Here is a 15,990-nt window from a genome sequence, read left to right as displayed (position 1 = left end):
AAAAATAAAAAACATGATTATCTCAATAGATGCAGAGAAAGCCTTTGACAAAATTCAACATCCATTTATGATAAAAACCCTCCAGAAAGCAGGAACAGAAGAAGCATACCTCAACATAATAAAAGTGATATATGACAAACCCACAGCAAACATTATCCTCAATGGTGAAAAATTGAAAGCATTTCCCCTAAAGTCAGGAACAAGACAAGGGTGCCCACTTTTACCACTACTATTCAACATAGTTTTGGAAGTTTTGGCCACAGCAATCAGAGCAGAAAAAGAAATAAAAGGAATCCAAATGGGAAAAGAAGAAGTAAAACTCTCACTGTTTGCAGATGACATGATCCTCTACATAGAAAACCCTAAAGACTCCACCAGAAAATTACTAGAACTAATCAATGAGTATAGCAAAGTTGGAGGATATAAAATCAACACACAGAAATCCCTTGCATTCCTATACACTAATAATGAGAAAATACAAAGAGAAATTAAGGAAACAATTCCATTCAGCATTGTAACAAAAAGAATAAAATACTTAAGAATATATCTACCTAAAGAAACAAAAGACCTATGTATAGAAAACAATAAAACACTGGTGAAAGAAATCAAAAAGGACACTGATAGATGGATAAATATACCGTGTTCATGGATCAGAAGAATCAATATAGTGAAAATGAGCATAGTCCCTTTTGACTTTATGGAGAAAGCAGTGTTCTCCTGAGGAAGGGACTTACTTTCCTTTCTCAGGGAGAGGGCTTTCCTGCTCTGAGAAGAGTTGGTGGGTTGAAGGGAGTAAGTAGACACAAAGATGGGGTGAGGATGGGATAAATAGAGTAAGTGTCCAAAGAACAGCAGCTGGACCTGTTTCAGGTGTGGTTGTGAGAAGGGAATCCTTGATCGGTGACAGAGGGCTGGTTTCTAGGAGTCTTGTTCCAGAGAAGAACTCCAAAGTGGACAGAGGCACAGTTCTGAGACAGGGGTCCAATTTCCGGCTGGGGGGCTATTCCCAAACCCAAAGAAAGAAGCTTCCATATGGTACACAATGCGCACACAACATTTTGTCTCTATGTTTGCATCAGAGAGTGCCTGTCTATCTCAGCACTACTGTTGTACTTCTAAACTCTTCTCTAAATTCCAGGGATGGGAAGCCTGAGAAGAACATTTTCTTGGCTGATTTGTCATGATTCTGGTTTATATTTCACCAGTGAGAGGCACCTGAATACGACTTGGAAGTGGAAGGAAGGAGAAATCACAATTCTTCTGTAGAAGCAGCCAGTCCCTGCATGTATAGACAACAGACATCCAAACCCAGAACAAATTACCACTTCATTCTAGGGTAGTGGGGACCGCAAACGGTTCCCGTGTTTGTTAAGTTCCTGAAAGGCAGCTGACTCCCTCCCCTCCTTCTAAAAATATGCATGCATCTAATGTCCTATACTAAATTCCTTCCTGATACAACATCACACCCTTACTAGGACAGCATCAAGGTTGCTGTTGCTGTTGTTAAGTTATTAAGTCCTGTCTGACTCTTTGCGACTCCATGGACTGCAGCATGGCAGGCTCTTCTGTCCTCCACTGTCTCCCAGAGTTCGCTAAAATTCATGTCTGTTGAGTCAGTGATGCGATCTCACCATCTCATCCTCTGTCTCCCCCTTCTCCTCCTGCCTTCAATCTTTCCCAGCATCAGGGTCCTTTCCAATGAGTTGGCTCTTCGCATCAGGTGGCCAAAGTACTGGAGCTTCAGCTTTAGCATCAATCCTTCAAATGAATTTTCAGGGTTGATTTCCTTTAAGATTGACTAGTTTGATCTCTGTGCTGTCCTAGGGGCTCTCAAGAGTCTTCTCCAGCATCGTAATTCAAAAGTATCAAGGTCATTTCTTTTGTAAATTTTAATCTTGTTCAGTTCAGTTCAGTCGCTCAGTCATGTCTGACTCTTTGCGACCCCATGAATCGCAGCACACCAGGCCTCCCTGTCCATCACCAACTCCCAGAGTCCACCCAAGCCTATGTCCATCGAGTCAGTGATGCCATCCAACCGCCTCATCCTCTGTCATCCCCTTCTCCTGCCCTCAATCTTTCCCAGCATCAGTGTCGTATCAAATGAATCAGCTCTTTGCATCAGGTGGCCAAAGTATTGGAGTTTCAGCTTCAACATCAGTCCTTCCAATGAACACCCAGGACTGATCTCCTTTAGGATGGACTGGTTGCATCTCCTTGCAGTCCAAGGGACTCTCAAGAGTCTTCTCCAACACCACAGTTCAAAAGCATCAATTCTTCAGAGCTCAGTTTTCTTTATAGTCAAACTCTCACATCAATACATGACTACTGGAAAAACCATAGCCTTGACTAGACCTTTGTTGACAAAGTAATGTCTCTGCTTTTCAATATGCTGTCTAGGTTGGTCATAACTTTCCTTCCAAGGAGTAAGCATCTTTTAATTTCAAGGCTGCAATCACCATCTGCAGTGATTTTGGAGCCCAGAAAAATAAAGTCAGTCACTGTTTCCACTGTTTCCCCATCTGTTTCCCATGAAGTGATGGGACAGATGCTATGATCTTAGTTTCCTGAATGTTGAGCTTTAAGCCAACTTTTCACTCTCCTCTATCACTTTTATCAAGAGGCTCTTTAGTTCCTCTTCACTTTCTGCCATAAGTGTGGTGTCATCTGCATATCTGAGGTTATTGATATTTCTCCTGGCAATCTTGTTAGGTCTATCTTAAAGAATCCTATCCTATGAAAACAAGTGAACTTAGGTGGCCTACACTAGTACCTGCCCAGGGGTTGTTAGAACTTGGTGGTCCACTAGTTTATCATGCTGATTTCATAACTTTTATGCTGTACTTAAACTGCAAGTGTCTTTTTTTTTCCTTCAAGATGGAATACAGTTCTCTCACTCACTTATCAGAAAATGGAACTATGAACTGCGTGACTCAGTACTAGCTGAAGGGATATGCAACACTGGATAAAGTTTGAGTGGCTGAATTTTGCTGATGCCATCACAGCTTTGTATTGGGATGGTGGGCTGTGAGGCACCCCTGCAGCTGTGTTGATTATATGAGGTTTTCAGTTACCATCTCCCTGGAGAAAGAGATCTCCAAACATGTGTCCTCAGTGTGGCTATTCCTATCCACAATAGGACAAGTTAGAAAGTTCCTGGGGAGAGTCAATGAAAAAGAAGGAAGACAGAGGAGTGGAGAAAAAGAAGTGGGCACAGGATGGACCAGGAGTCCATTTTCCTGGTGACTCTACCAAGGCTCAGGGTAATTGCAGCTTCCTTGGGTGTGGGATTGAGGGAGCATGGTCTATGGTGGTCTTGATGCAGCTTCTAGAGCCAGAGACTCCACTTATTTTAGCATAGAGGAAGGCAGAAGTTATCCACCCCTGGTTGTTTTATTCTACCAACAAAGGAAGAAAGTAAAACAACACAATGATCACTCATCCTCTCTGTTCTGCTTGAAACAGAGCAAGACCCTATGGTCCTTGTCCACACAAGTCCTCAGTCTGCATTTTGTCTGAAAAAACTTTAGTCAAAGAATAAGTGTAATGAGAGAAATGAGAATACATATAAACAAAGGAAAGCAGTCATCAAAGGAAGCCAAATAATAATAACGTAGTCATTAAGCAAAGTCAAGCACCTTTACTTCCTTCTTCAAGGGCTATAGATAATTTTCTGATCCATCTCTTGTGAGCTATCTTATAGATACTGAATACCCCACCAGGTAGAAGAAGTTAACTACATGATGACCAGACTGTAGCCATGACACAATCTGCCACCCAAGAATTGACTTCAAAGAAATTAAAACACATCACCCTTGAAACTGAAGATTAATTGTACCTAAAACAATCAAGATGTTGCTGGTCAGACCACTGATGACCAATTTCAAGATGACTGTCAGAGCTGACTATTCTGTTTCTGCCTGGAGCCCCCTTTTTATGTCTATAAATTCTGGAAATCTCTTGCCCACTGATTGTCAATGGTGGGGTTTGGGGTAAAGTTGACCTTTGGACAGATGTCTGCCTTCTTCCCACCCCAGCTGGTGGCATCTGAAATAAAGAAAATTTTCCTTTCCAGCAACCTGGCCTGTTTGTTGGCTTTTGAGTGGCAAGCAGCTGGACTCCTACATTTCAGTAACATGCTCACCATCCTTTTCCAAGAACTCATTATTATTCAATAAGACCCATTGATTCTACCTGGAACAGACAGGCAGAACTGCCTTTATTGTACCTGAAGGAACCACACTTGACCCTAAAGTTGGGTTTATTTTCACCACTTCTGCCCCAGGGAGGTTTCACCTTCTTCTTTTTAGATTCTTTGAGCTCTTTCTCTGTATTCATTCAAGATATATAGCTTGTCATATTTGCATATTAGTGGGTACAAGGAGTACTGGACGACAAATGTGACTACATAGCCTCGATGAGTCTGGTGCAGGGGTTTGGAGCAGATGCTGCTGGAAAAATCCAGCAAGATGCCTGCAGGTCCAGGAAATCAATGGACCAAAGAGGTTGGACGCATGGAGATGGAGACTTGGCATATCCTAACCTGAGGTGGTGAGTCTGAGAGCAGTCAGGGTTAAAGCTCTAGGTAGTAATCAGACAGCTAGACAGACAGAGAGGCAGGAAGGTGAGACAGGATGAGAAGTCCAAGGCCAAGCAGATGACCAAGGCAGAGATCCAGTTTCCAGGACAGGGTATGAAGGTGACATTTGTTCTGAGCAAAGGCTGTGAGCTTGCGTTCAAGACACAGTGTACGTGGCCACAGGAGTAAAGAAATGAAGCTAAATGCCTGGGGGGCTAAAATAAGAAGGAGGCTCAAGCCTGAGGTCAGGAGCAAAGTCAAACCTCCAAGGGCACAGTGAACAGGATTAAGGGACCAGAGTTTGGAAGGAACTTTTGGGAACCAGAGAACTGAGGACAATCCTGGCTGGGCTATAAGAACCTAACCCCACACTGAGTTATTCCAGTAGGAAATTTCCTGCTTTCCTAGAAGGGGAATGATGAACATCTTGTTTAAGGGAGTTTTTTTGGGTGAGGGGTCTCTGTTATTGCCCCCATCAAGACATATATTTTGAATGGAGAGCAGGGGATCTCTGGGGCAGGGGTTAGATCTCTCCACTGCTGAGGAAGGGGTGGCCTTGCTCAACTCATCAGGGAAGTCTGGAACATGCATTGCTAGCAAACATGTCCTAAAATAAAGATGCTTGAGAACTTGAGCTTGTCTCATGTTACTGGTTCTTCATGGCATTTGGAGACAGAGGCCTTGAGGACTGTGGAGGGTCCCCTGATGTCACCTTGACCTTGGGAGAGAAGGTGTGAGCAAGAGCAAGGTGAGACATTCCATAGCAAGCCTTGGGGTAGGAGGAGGCTCCAGAGTGCTCATCTGAGCAGTCTAACCAAGTGTATTGAGTACATATGTTTTCTCAGTAAGGAACTGAGCCTCACTGGTGGCTCAGATGGTAGAGTCTGCCTGCAATGTGAGAGACCCATTTTCCATCCCTGGGTTGGAAAGATCCCCTGGAGAAGGGAATGGCTACCCACCCCAGTATTCTTGCGTGGAGAATTCCATGGACAGAGGAGCCTGGCAGGCTACAGTCCATGGGGTTGCAAGTCAGATATGACTGAATGACTAACACTTTCACTTTCAAGTAATTGAACACACTGCAAGAAATATTCAGAGAACTGTTGCCAGTGTCAGATGTTTTTCCTGTGGATCTCTAAACAAAAGATTCAAGTCCCTGTGGCCCCTGACAAAGAGTCTATAGCTTCTGCTGACCACCATCTGAACCTGCAGGTAGATCCTCCCCCAGTTGAACCTTCAGATGAGACACAGCTCTGGCCAACAACTGTAACTCTGTGAGAGATTCCAAAACAGTGCATCCAGCTAAGATGTGCCCAGACTCCTAACTCACAGAAATCATGAGATAATAAAGGTGTGCTTTTACATTTCTAAAAATAAAGAGAAAATAAGAGTCTGTGGCCAGATGGGACGGTTTTGGCAGATAGGTTGATACCAAGCAGAAGAAGACAATTCTGGGACCATGAAGGTAAGGGACAGCCAAGATGTCCCTTATTCACATGGAATGTGAATTCACCATGTGAATAGAGAAGAGCAACCTCCAACAGTGTTTTGGGGACAGAGGGAGATGCCTGAGCAAAAGCAAGATTATTGTGCACCAAATAGCAGTGGGTTCTTAGGTGTCTCCAGGGAAAATTGGAGTCGAGGAAACTTTGGTCTCACGTTCCCTGGAAGAAAAGCTATGACAACCCTAGACAGCATATTAAAAAGCAGAGACATCACTTTGTCGACAAAGGTCTGTAGAGTCAGAGTTATGGGTTTTCCAGCAGTCATGTACAAATGTGAGAGTTGGACCATAAAGAAGGCTGAGTGCCAAAGAATTGATGTTTTCAAACTGTGGTTCTGGAGAAGACTCTTGAAAGTCCCTTGGACAGATAGGAGATCAAACAAGACAATCCTTAAGGAAACTGGAAGGGCTGATGCTGAAGCTCCAATACTTTGGCCACCTGATGCAAAGAGCTGACTCATTGGAAAAGACCCTGATACTGGGAAAGACTGAGGGCAGGAGGAGAAGGGGGCAACAGGGGATGAGATGGTTGGATGGCATCACTGACTCAATGGACATGAGTTTGAGCAAACTCTAGGAGAGAGTGAAGGACAGTGAATCCTGGCATGCTGCAGTCCATGGGGTCACAAAGAGTCGGACATGACTTAGTGACTGAACAACAAATGTGCTACAGCTAAGGAAGCGCACAGGGAGGGGACAAGAGAAACGGGCAGGAAAGGGGGGCATTCCATTGCATTGCAGCCTCTGTATGTGCTACAGGAAAATAGGAATCCCCCCAAATTAAGGACCACTTTTCCCTTACTTAGAGGAAAAAGACAAGGACAGTTGCAGAGAGTCAGGAAGCACTGGCTCTAGATGTAATTCTGTTCCACCCAGAAAACCAAAGAGGATCAAAGTGAACAGTAGGCAGAAGCTTATAATACTCACTGCCACACACCATAGTAAGAGACCAATAAAATAATAATGGACATAAAAAGATTTAAATAAATTCAAAGACTATCCATGATATGGTCTGGGAAGATTCAGTAGTTTAATGATCTTGAATGTCTCCATGCTAACTTTCAAATTGCTTACATTCTCCCAGATTTTTCAGAATAATTTTTTTAAACTTGATAAAATTAGCCTAACATTCAACTAGAAGACACATGCAAATACAAATCCATATGATAAATCTAGGACATTTTTGACAAAAGAAAATTAGGGAGGGAGGAGTCTTATATGAGATATTAACATGTAGTAGGAAGTGATAGACCTCTAGTATGCATGGTTCTGATGCCAGACTGACAGTGCAAGCAGGGAAGGATAAAACAGACTTCAGCAGACATATTTTTTCCATAGACTATAAAGGAATTCAAGATAGTGATAAAAGGTGGGCTATTTAATAAACGATTTTAGGACAATTGGCTCACCGTGTGAGCTGAGGCAATGACAACAATGATGATGATGATGACAACAGAGATTTCTTTAAGAGGATCTGAGATACCAAGGGAACATTTCATGCAAAGATGGGCACAATAAAAGACAGAAACAGCAAAGACGTAACAGAAGCAGAGGAAATTAAGAAGAGTTGGTGAGAATACACCGAAGATCTACATAGAAAAAGTCTTAATCACTCAAATAACCATGATGGTGTGGTCACTTACCTAGAGCCAGACTGCCTGGAGTGTGAAGTCAAGTGGGCCTTAGGAAATATTACTACAAACAAAGCTAGTGGGGGTGGTGGAATCCAGGCTGAGCTACTTAAAATCCTAAAAGAAAATGTTGTTAAAGTATGTTTGGAAAACTCAGAAATGGCCACAGGACTGGAAAAGGTCAGTGTTCTGTGCAATCCTGAAGAAAGGCATTGCCAAAGAATGCTCAAGCTACCATACAATTGCAATCATTTCACAATTGATCATTTCACAATTGATGCTAGGAAGCTAGCATCTGGCAAAGATACTATGAGGAAGATGGAAGAATAAAACAGAAAGAGAAATTAGACAAGGAAATCTCCTCAGAAAAATGCCATGATAGAGATGAAATCTGTGAATACAATAGCTACTTGTCTGTGAAGCAGGAGCTCGAGAGAGAAGGAAATGAGCTAGCAGAACTGGAGAAAGAAAGGAAAAAGTAAAATCACAAAAATACAGGCAAATTTGGAGAGAGCATAGAGGAGAACAGATTTTGTGGGGGGAAAGACAAGAAAATAGACATGAAAAAAATATCAAGCAAATTAAAATGGGAGTGAAGTGAAGTGAAAGTCACTCAGTTGTGTGACCATGGAATTCTCCAAGCCAGAATACTGAAGTGGGTAGTCTTTCCCTCCTCCAGGGGATCTTCCCAACCCAGGGATCAAACCCAGGTCTCCCGCATTGCAGGTGGATTTCTTACCAGTTAAGCCACAAGGGAAGCCCCAAATGGGAAGCCCAATAAGTTAAAAAAAAAAAAAAAAAAAAGAATCAGAGATAAAGGGACAGCCTCTGAAAGACAGATGGAAGAGATCCAGTGACATCATAATGGAGACCCAGGTTGCTGTGCTGCCTCCTAAACAGAGGCAGGACTTCTTGATCTCAAAGGACCAAAGACAGAAATCTGCTAAATACCATAAAAGGTTTCCAAAAATACCTGGAAACAAATATGGAAAATAATTCCATAACTTTGTTGAATGTTGCAAAAAAAGATGACTTCCGCACCCTAACTAGTCCTTAAACAACTCAAATGGGTGCCAGGTAACTCTCATCATCTTCTCTGAGAGTGAAATCTATTCATTCCATTATCTTAGTTGGTATACTTTCTGTGACTTGAAATAAACTCTGAAGTTACACACACACACATGCAAAGTGTAAAGGAAAACAAATCATTACAGACATGATTCAAGATGAATTTTCTTACATAAAAGACCATTTGAATCTACATATTTAACAGGCATGCCCCATCTGGGGGATTATGGCCCCACATGGATAACATCAGGGCATAGACTATACATTTGTGTGCTTAGTCGCTTCAGTCATGTCCATCTCTATGGACCTTAGCCTGCCAGGCTCCTCTGCCCATGGGATTCTCCAGGCAAGAATACTGGAGTGGGTTGTCATTTCCTTCTCCAGGGAATCTTCCCAACCCAGGAATTGAACCTGGGTCTCCTGCATTGCAGGCAGATTCTTTACCAACTGAGCTATAAGGGAAGCCCTGGACTTCAAAAGTCCTTTCTTCGGGGAAATCAGGCAACTTCTGTTCCCTCCCAGGAAATAATACAAGCTCCCACCTGCCACCGGCTAAACTCACTTTATGTGCAAAAAGGTGAGACGCAAGCCATTATGAAGAGAGAACTTGGAATATTCCTCATTGGAAAAACTGTGTATAGCTGATGGACCAGTGACGAACAGGGGCTCGATTTCACATAGAACTGAGGTGATGCCAGAGTGGGGCATGCAGTGGCTGAGCAGAACGTGGAAGGAATGAGACCTGACCTGGAGAAAGCATTCATCGATTAAAAAAATTAGCATACTTGGAAAATGTATCATTGCTTATATTAATACTATTGGAAATTGGGTCATCTCTACTGAGACTGAGGATTGAACTCCTAGTATGGATCCCAGGCAATTCTCTCTCTCAGGAAGGGGCACCTCCACTACTCTTAAAGACCCAGGCATCCTGTTTGACTCCCTTTCTCTCCGACATCTGGTCCACCAGCCAGATGGATTCAGAAATCAACTACCTGTCCCTCCTTGACAGCTCATCCAAGCCACATGACAGCAAAGGCCTCCTATCGGATCTCCAGCTACAGTTCCAGCTCCCCACACAGGCTGCTCTCAACAGCAGGGCCAGTGGGGTCCTTTGAAAACGCTAGGCATCTCCTAATTACTCCAACAGCTCTGGAGTCCACAAGGTGGCGGAAGAAAGGAGAGTGCTGCTGTCACGATGATGCTGATCCCACTGCCCCCAGATGAAACCACACCTTTGAAACCACCCATCTGACCTGCTGCAATCTCCAGAACCTCTTTTCACTCATCCCACAGTGGGTGACAGGACCCAGCTTAAGTGTCCTCCTTGGTTCTTCTGGAACATTCCAGGTACAAATCCACTTCTGCTGTTGGTTTTGGTCCCTTGACCTTCAGAGCTCCCTGCAGATGTGCACGTGGTTTGTCTGCAATTTCTTCTAAGTTTCTGCTCAAACATTACCTTCCTATGGGGCCTTCTCTGATAACCCTATTTTAAATGGAAATTACTCCCTACAGCTCTCTCACCCCCTACACCAGATGTGTTCTGACTCTTGTCCTTGGAACCTCCTACAATCCAAGCTTCCCTGGAGGTCAGCATAACCCTATTTGTGGGCAGCCAGAGAGCTTGGACAGTAAAGAATCTGCCTGCAATACAGGAGACGTGGATTTAATCCCTTGGTCAGGATGATCCCCTGGAGAAGGGCATGGCTACCCACTCCATTATTCTTGCCTGGAGAATCCCATGGACAGAGGAACCTGGCAGGCTGTGGTCTTGAAGTCTCAAAGAGTCGGATATGACTGAGTGACTAACACTACAGAGCTAAAGATGTCCAGGCAGCCCACGGGCGGGAGCATCAGTTATCTCTTGCATCAGCAGCCCCTCTTCACCCCTCAGCAGCTAAAAAGGGGATGTCCCAGTCCCCAGGACAGCAGTTGAAACCCATTTCCTCCATAATAAATGACATACATTTGTTTAGCTATGGATTTCTTGACACACAGTTGAGGCCCACCATAGTATTAAACCTTGATTTTTTTCCCCCCTAAATCTCCTTTAGACAAGAGGTTTTGTTTGTTCATATAAAATACAAAATAAAAAAATCGGGAGACAGAAGTGAATATCTTAGATGTTGTGAATCCAGACCCAAGGTCAAGAATGTAATAACATTATTTTTCAGCAAAGACTGCTTCATTTCTGTAATAGCTGCCCTTAAACCACTGCAATTTACTCTGGAATTCTGCAGCCTCAGGATTAAACTGTTGAAACTCTCAGAGAAACAGCTTGAATCTATTTTTTTTTTCATTTTTTTCTTTTTTTTTTGGTCACATATAGGGGAACTGCACTTAAGATCTTAGTGACTATTTGATTATGGGAAACACATTCCATAAGCAAGACTAAATTTTTCTTAAGACACATCTTTATCATTTGCATAAATATAATAATAATATACAACTTCCTCATTATATTGCAAATATTAAAAAAAACAAGCATAATAATATGTAGTAATATTTTCATCATAAGAAACAGGCAGTACTATAAACTTCAGGAAGGAGTATAAAAATGAACAAAATGATGACAAGTGGCCAGTACGTATGGAAATCTATAGAAATTACTTACTCTTTGAACCAGTAATTCTACTTATAGAAGTTTATCCACAGAGAAAAAAATAAACACATATACAGAGACCAATGAGATGGAAGTCACTGTGACACTTTAATAATAGTCAACAACTGGAAAAAACAAACACAATTCCAACAGTAGTGTTGGACACATCTGGTTGCCAAGCGTCTACCTTCTCTTCTTACTTAGCGAAGTAGCTAGGGTTGCAGTCACGATGGCCGTATTTAGCTGTGACACAGCCTGCAGACACCCAATGGTGAGGGGCAAACAGACCAGTGAGATGTGAGCAGAAGCAATTTATGACACATTCTGGAGAGGTCCTTAGAGGGAACTGACTCAGGTGGCTGTGACAGCCCTCTCTCTGTACTCCTGCTTCTCCATGGAAATGCAGAAGTGGCCACCAGACCTCAATGGCCATTGCTTAATGGTGGCCAATGCTTTGGTAGAATGGCAGAAGAGACAAATGTTAACAGCGTGGGTCCCTGATGATTGACGGGAGAAAAACTACTCCTGACCTAGCTATACCCGGCTCCTCTTATGATACAGCTTTCCTTGTGGCTCAGAATCTGCCTGCAATGCAGGAGACCCCAGTTCGATTCCTTGGTCAGAAAGATCCACTGGAGAAAGGAGTAAACCCATGTGGCATTAAGTCATTGAATTCAGTCCTAACAAAGGCAAGAGAACTTAGATGTACTTATTGATATATGACTGTAAACTTGACAGAGACATTAAAAAGTCACATTGAACCCATATTTGCTGCCCTGGAAAGATATTCATTGCCTATTGTGAACTGAAGAAAGATTATGGGTCAGGAAGAAGAATGTGCTTGCAATTTTTTAAAGACTCCAAATTATATGTTTATCTACAGATCTATATATGTATATTTGCCAGGGGACAGGTCTGAAAAACTAGGTAAAAGAGTTTATAGTATTTATCTTTGATTATCTTTGATTGATGTATTTAAAGGGGAATTTTAACTTTAAAAAATTGTTTGCTGCAATTGTTGATTTTTCTTTAATGATTTTAAATTGTATATGAAGTTCAAAGATAAAGAGGCTTTTATAATTTAATTTGCACACCAGTGATGGGAAGGCATAAGACGTCTGTAACACTCATAACTGACATAGGGTTATTTAATCTATGAAAAATCTTCTTATAACTAAATGAGATATGGAGATAAGTATGCAAGTAACATGAATAAGAAATTCCCCAAAGGGGAAACAGAAATGGTTTGTAAACAAAGGATAAAATGTTGCAAACATCATTAGTAATGTACATTTGTAAATTAAAACGTTCACCCATCACAAAGTATGAGATGGCTGGATGGCATCACTGACTCAATGGACTTGAGTCTCAGTGAACTCCGGGAGTTGGTGATGGACAGGGAGGCCTGGTGTGCTTCGATTCATGGGTTCACAAAGAGTCGGACACGACTGAGCGACTGATCTGATCTGATCTGATCTGATCACAAAGTAAAGTTTAGGGAGAAAAGGATATTATCGAGCTGGCAAGGGTGCAAGACACACACAGCCTCATCCTGCTGGTCAGTATGTATACTGCCCTGATACGTTCCAGTGTGTCCTGGGCCAGTTCAGACCAAGAGCCTTCAGTGTGGTCATGGTATCTTTTGCTGTGTGTTCAGTTGCTCAGTCATGTCCGACTCTCTGTTACCCCATGGACTGTAACATACCAGGTTCCTCTGTCCGTGGAATTTTTCAGGCAAGGCAAGAATACTGGGATGTGTTGCCATTTCCTTCTCCAGGGGATCTTTCTAACTAAGGGAAAGAACTCGAGTCTCTTGCATCTCCTGCATTGGCAGGTGGATTCTTTACCATTGTGCCACCTGGGAAGCTCCCTGCACATCTATATAAACTACATTAAATCAAATATATACTGTTTGTTTCCATGTAATGCAACATTCAGCTATAAGCATGGCCCCAAATAAAAAGGGATTGGGCAGATATTCTGAATAACAGGATTTTATTCTGGGATAAACTGTTTTTCATGTGGACAATGTATGTGGCATGCTGCAGGGCAGTAATCTAAGGGATTTAAACAAATTTAACTGATTCTGCCCCCAACAAAATGGTGTCTATCCCTCTCTTTCCTCCCTCTTCTCCTTCTTCCTAAAGGAAATACATTCAAGCCGACTATGCGGCAAGAATGCCATTTGCTTTTCTTCAATTGTTGTTACTTCCACAAGAAAGCGCAACATGCTACATATGTTAAGCCTTAGATTGTTAGAAAAAATGTCACTATTTACTTATTTACTTGTTGTTTTCTTATTTATCCTATTGATACATATTGGCCTTCAACTGCTTAATAAATAAGTTACTGAATCAAGACATGTGAATGAGAAAGGAAAGAGAATTTCCAATATATTTGTAAGCATAGTTAAGGAAACCTTCCTGGAAAAGGGCTTCCCTGGTGGCACAGATGGTAAAGAATCTGCCTGCAATGCTGCAGATCAGGTTCAATCCCTGGGCCAGGAAGATTCTATGGAGAAGGAAACGGCAACCCACTCCAGTATTCTTGCCTGGAGAATCCCATGGACAGAGGAGCCTGGCGGGCTACAGTCCATGGGGTCACAAAGAGTTAGAAACAATTGAAGTGACTTACCAGCAGCAGCAAACAGTTAAGGAAACTTTCCTGGAGAAGGTGATAAAATAGACAAAAATGATTTTTACCATGTCTAGAATGGTTCCCTCATTGGTTTCCACACTGCCCATTTTTATTTATGTAATGTTTACAATGTTACTTGATACGGGGAAATTATGCTGTGCCTTTGAAGAGAAAGTATGATTAAGGGTGAAAGTTTGTTTTTAAGAAGATAATACCCAGATGATGTTTTATATCTATGTTATCTAGGTAAATAAAACAAACTAGTTCTATTTTAACCTTCTAAAGCCACCTAACTTTACTTATCTAAATACTGGGGAAATAATTTCAGAGAAGGCAATGGCACCCCACTCCAGTATTCTTGCCTGAAAAATCCCATGGATGGAGGAGCCTGGTAGGCTGCAGTCCATGGGATGGCTGAGTCAGACATGACTGAGCGTCTTCACTTTCATTTTTCACTTTCATGCATTGGAAACGGAAATGGCAACCCACTCCAGTGTTCTTGCCTGGAGAATCCCAGGGACGGGGGAGCCTCATGGGCTGCTGTCTATGGAGTCACACAGAGTCGGACACGACTGAAGAGACTTAGCAGCAGCAGCAATTTCCAACAATGAGTAATTCTGACAGTTTATATTTGTTTCTCCACGTGTATGGGGTCTCCAAGCAGATCACTGTTGTCCAGTATAGGTGGTCAACAGAGAGCTTCCACAGGTGCTGAAACAGTGTGTGAATAACCTGCCTCCCCAACAGGGTCTCTCCAGCAACACTTCATGGCCCAAATGAAAACACTCAGGTGTTTACTAGGGGTGTACACAAGGATGTACACACTTGGTGGAGGTGAGGAAGGATATGTTTGTGAGAAACATCTTTGGAAGAAATGCTCATTTTTGGCCTTTTAAAACAGGGGCCCCAACCTCTAGGACTGGTGACTTGAGGTGGAGCTGCGGTAATAGTAGTAGAAATCAAGTGCACAGTAAATGTAACACCTTAGAGTCATCTGGAAACCATCAGTGCCACTTCTCCCATCCGTGGAAAAATTGTCTTCCACGAAGCCGGTTCTTCCTGCCAAAAAAGCTGGGGACTGCTGCTATAGAATATACCATACGTTTGGTAGATAAGAAGCAAACCAAGTGACTTCATACCTTTAGAGAATTTCCACACGATGGTGGGTACAGGGTAACCCTCAGCTGAGCAATTGAGGATGACAGCCTTGCCATAAATCCCATCCTGGTCCCGTGGTTGAACCACAAACTTGGGAGGAACTGAAAAAGAGAGAAATGTTAGCAGTAATTCAGACAACACTGCAACTTATCAAAGGTGTGATTTAAAGAAATTCAAGAATTTTAACATATGGGAAACCACAAAGAACGCTTTACAGATGTGGGGAAATAAAGCATAGGATTTGTAATTAGGAACCATCTGAGGACGTAATCCCAGAGCAGGTGATTTGTCTTATTATATCAGTGAGCTAATGCAGACGGAAGTTGACTTGCACTGGGGGACGCTGGATTCTGGAGTGTGGCAGTTTGACTAAACCAAGGGAATGTGACATTTTGTTTTTGATTTGTGTAATGGCAAATCTTCAGGGATCCACTCTTGGGTGTGAAAGGTTTAAAGCATCGAGTATCTATTCTTCCTCTAACAGGAGACAAAGGGAGGATTAATAGGCTCTTCCTAAAGGCAATAAAGAACACAACATGGTATTGAACTTTTTCTAAAAGTCTGATGAAGGCACATGGACCATTATTCCTGACATCAATATGCCTTCTGTGCCAAAAGGGGACTATGGAAGCCAGTTGAATCGAGGAGCCAAGATGACTTTATAGAGTACCTATTTAAAAATATATAGATTAAGTAACTGCTTATTTGATGAGTTTTGTGGGATGCTGAAAAAAAAAAAAAACACCATCCCTATGCAAAATATACACATGTACTTTGCTTAAAACATACCTGCCAAGAGAAAGCAAGTGTTTTG

General features: G+C 42.3%; 1 protein-coding gene across 2 annotated transcripts in view; it reads right to left on the bottom strand.

Annotated features, from left to right (window-relative positions):
- DSCAM (DS cell adhesion molecule) overlaps positions 1-15,990 on the bottom strand; it is an 859,211-nt gene that overhangs the window by 239,949 nt on the left and 603,272 nt on the right. For both annotated transcript variants that reach the window (XM_086341570.1, XM_086341667.1), the window contains one exon: positions 15,158-15,277. In XM_086341570.1, coding sequence (XP_086197696.1) covers positions 15,158-15,277 — 120 coding nt within the window. The remainder of the gene's footprint in view (positions 1-15,157; positions 15,278-15,990) is intronic.

This window comes from Bos grunniens, chromosome 1, assembly GCF_055505025.1.
Source record: "Bos grunniens cultivar Pamir isolate PY7600 chromosome 1, Bosgru_T2T1.0, whole genome shotgun sequence".
NCBI lineage: Eukaryota > Metazoa > Chordata > Mammalia > Artiodactyla > Bovidae > Bos > Bos grunniens.
The sequence above is the reverse complement of the archived record's forward strand: the minus strand, read 5'-3'. Positions and strand labels throughout refer to the sequence as shown.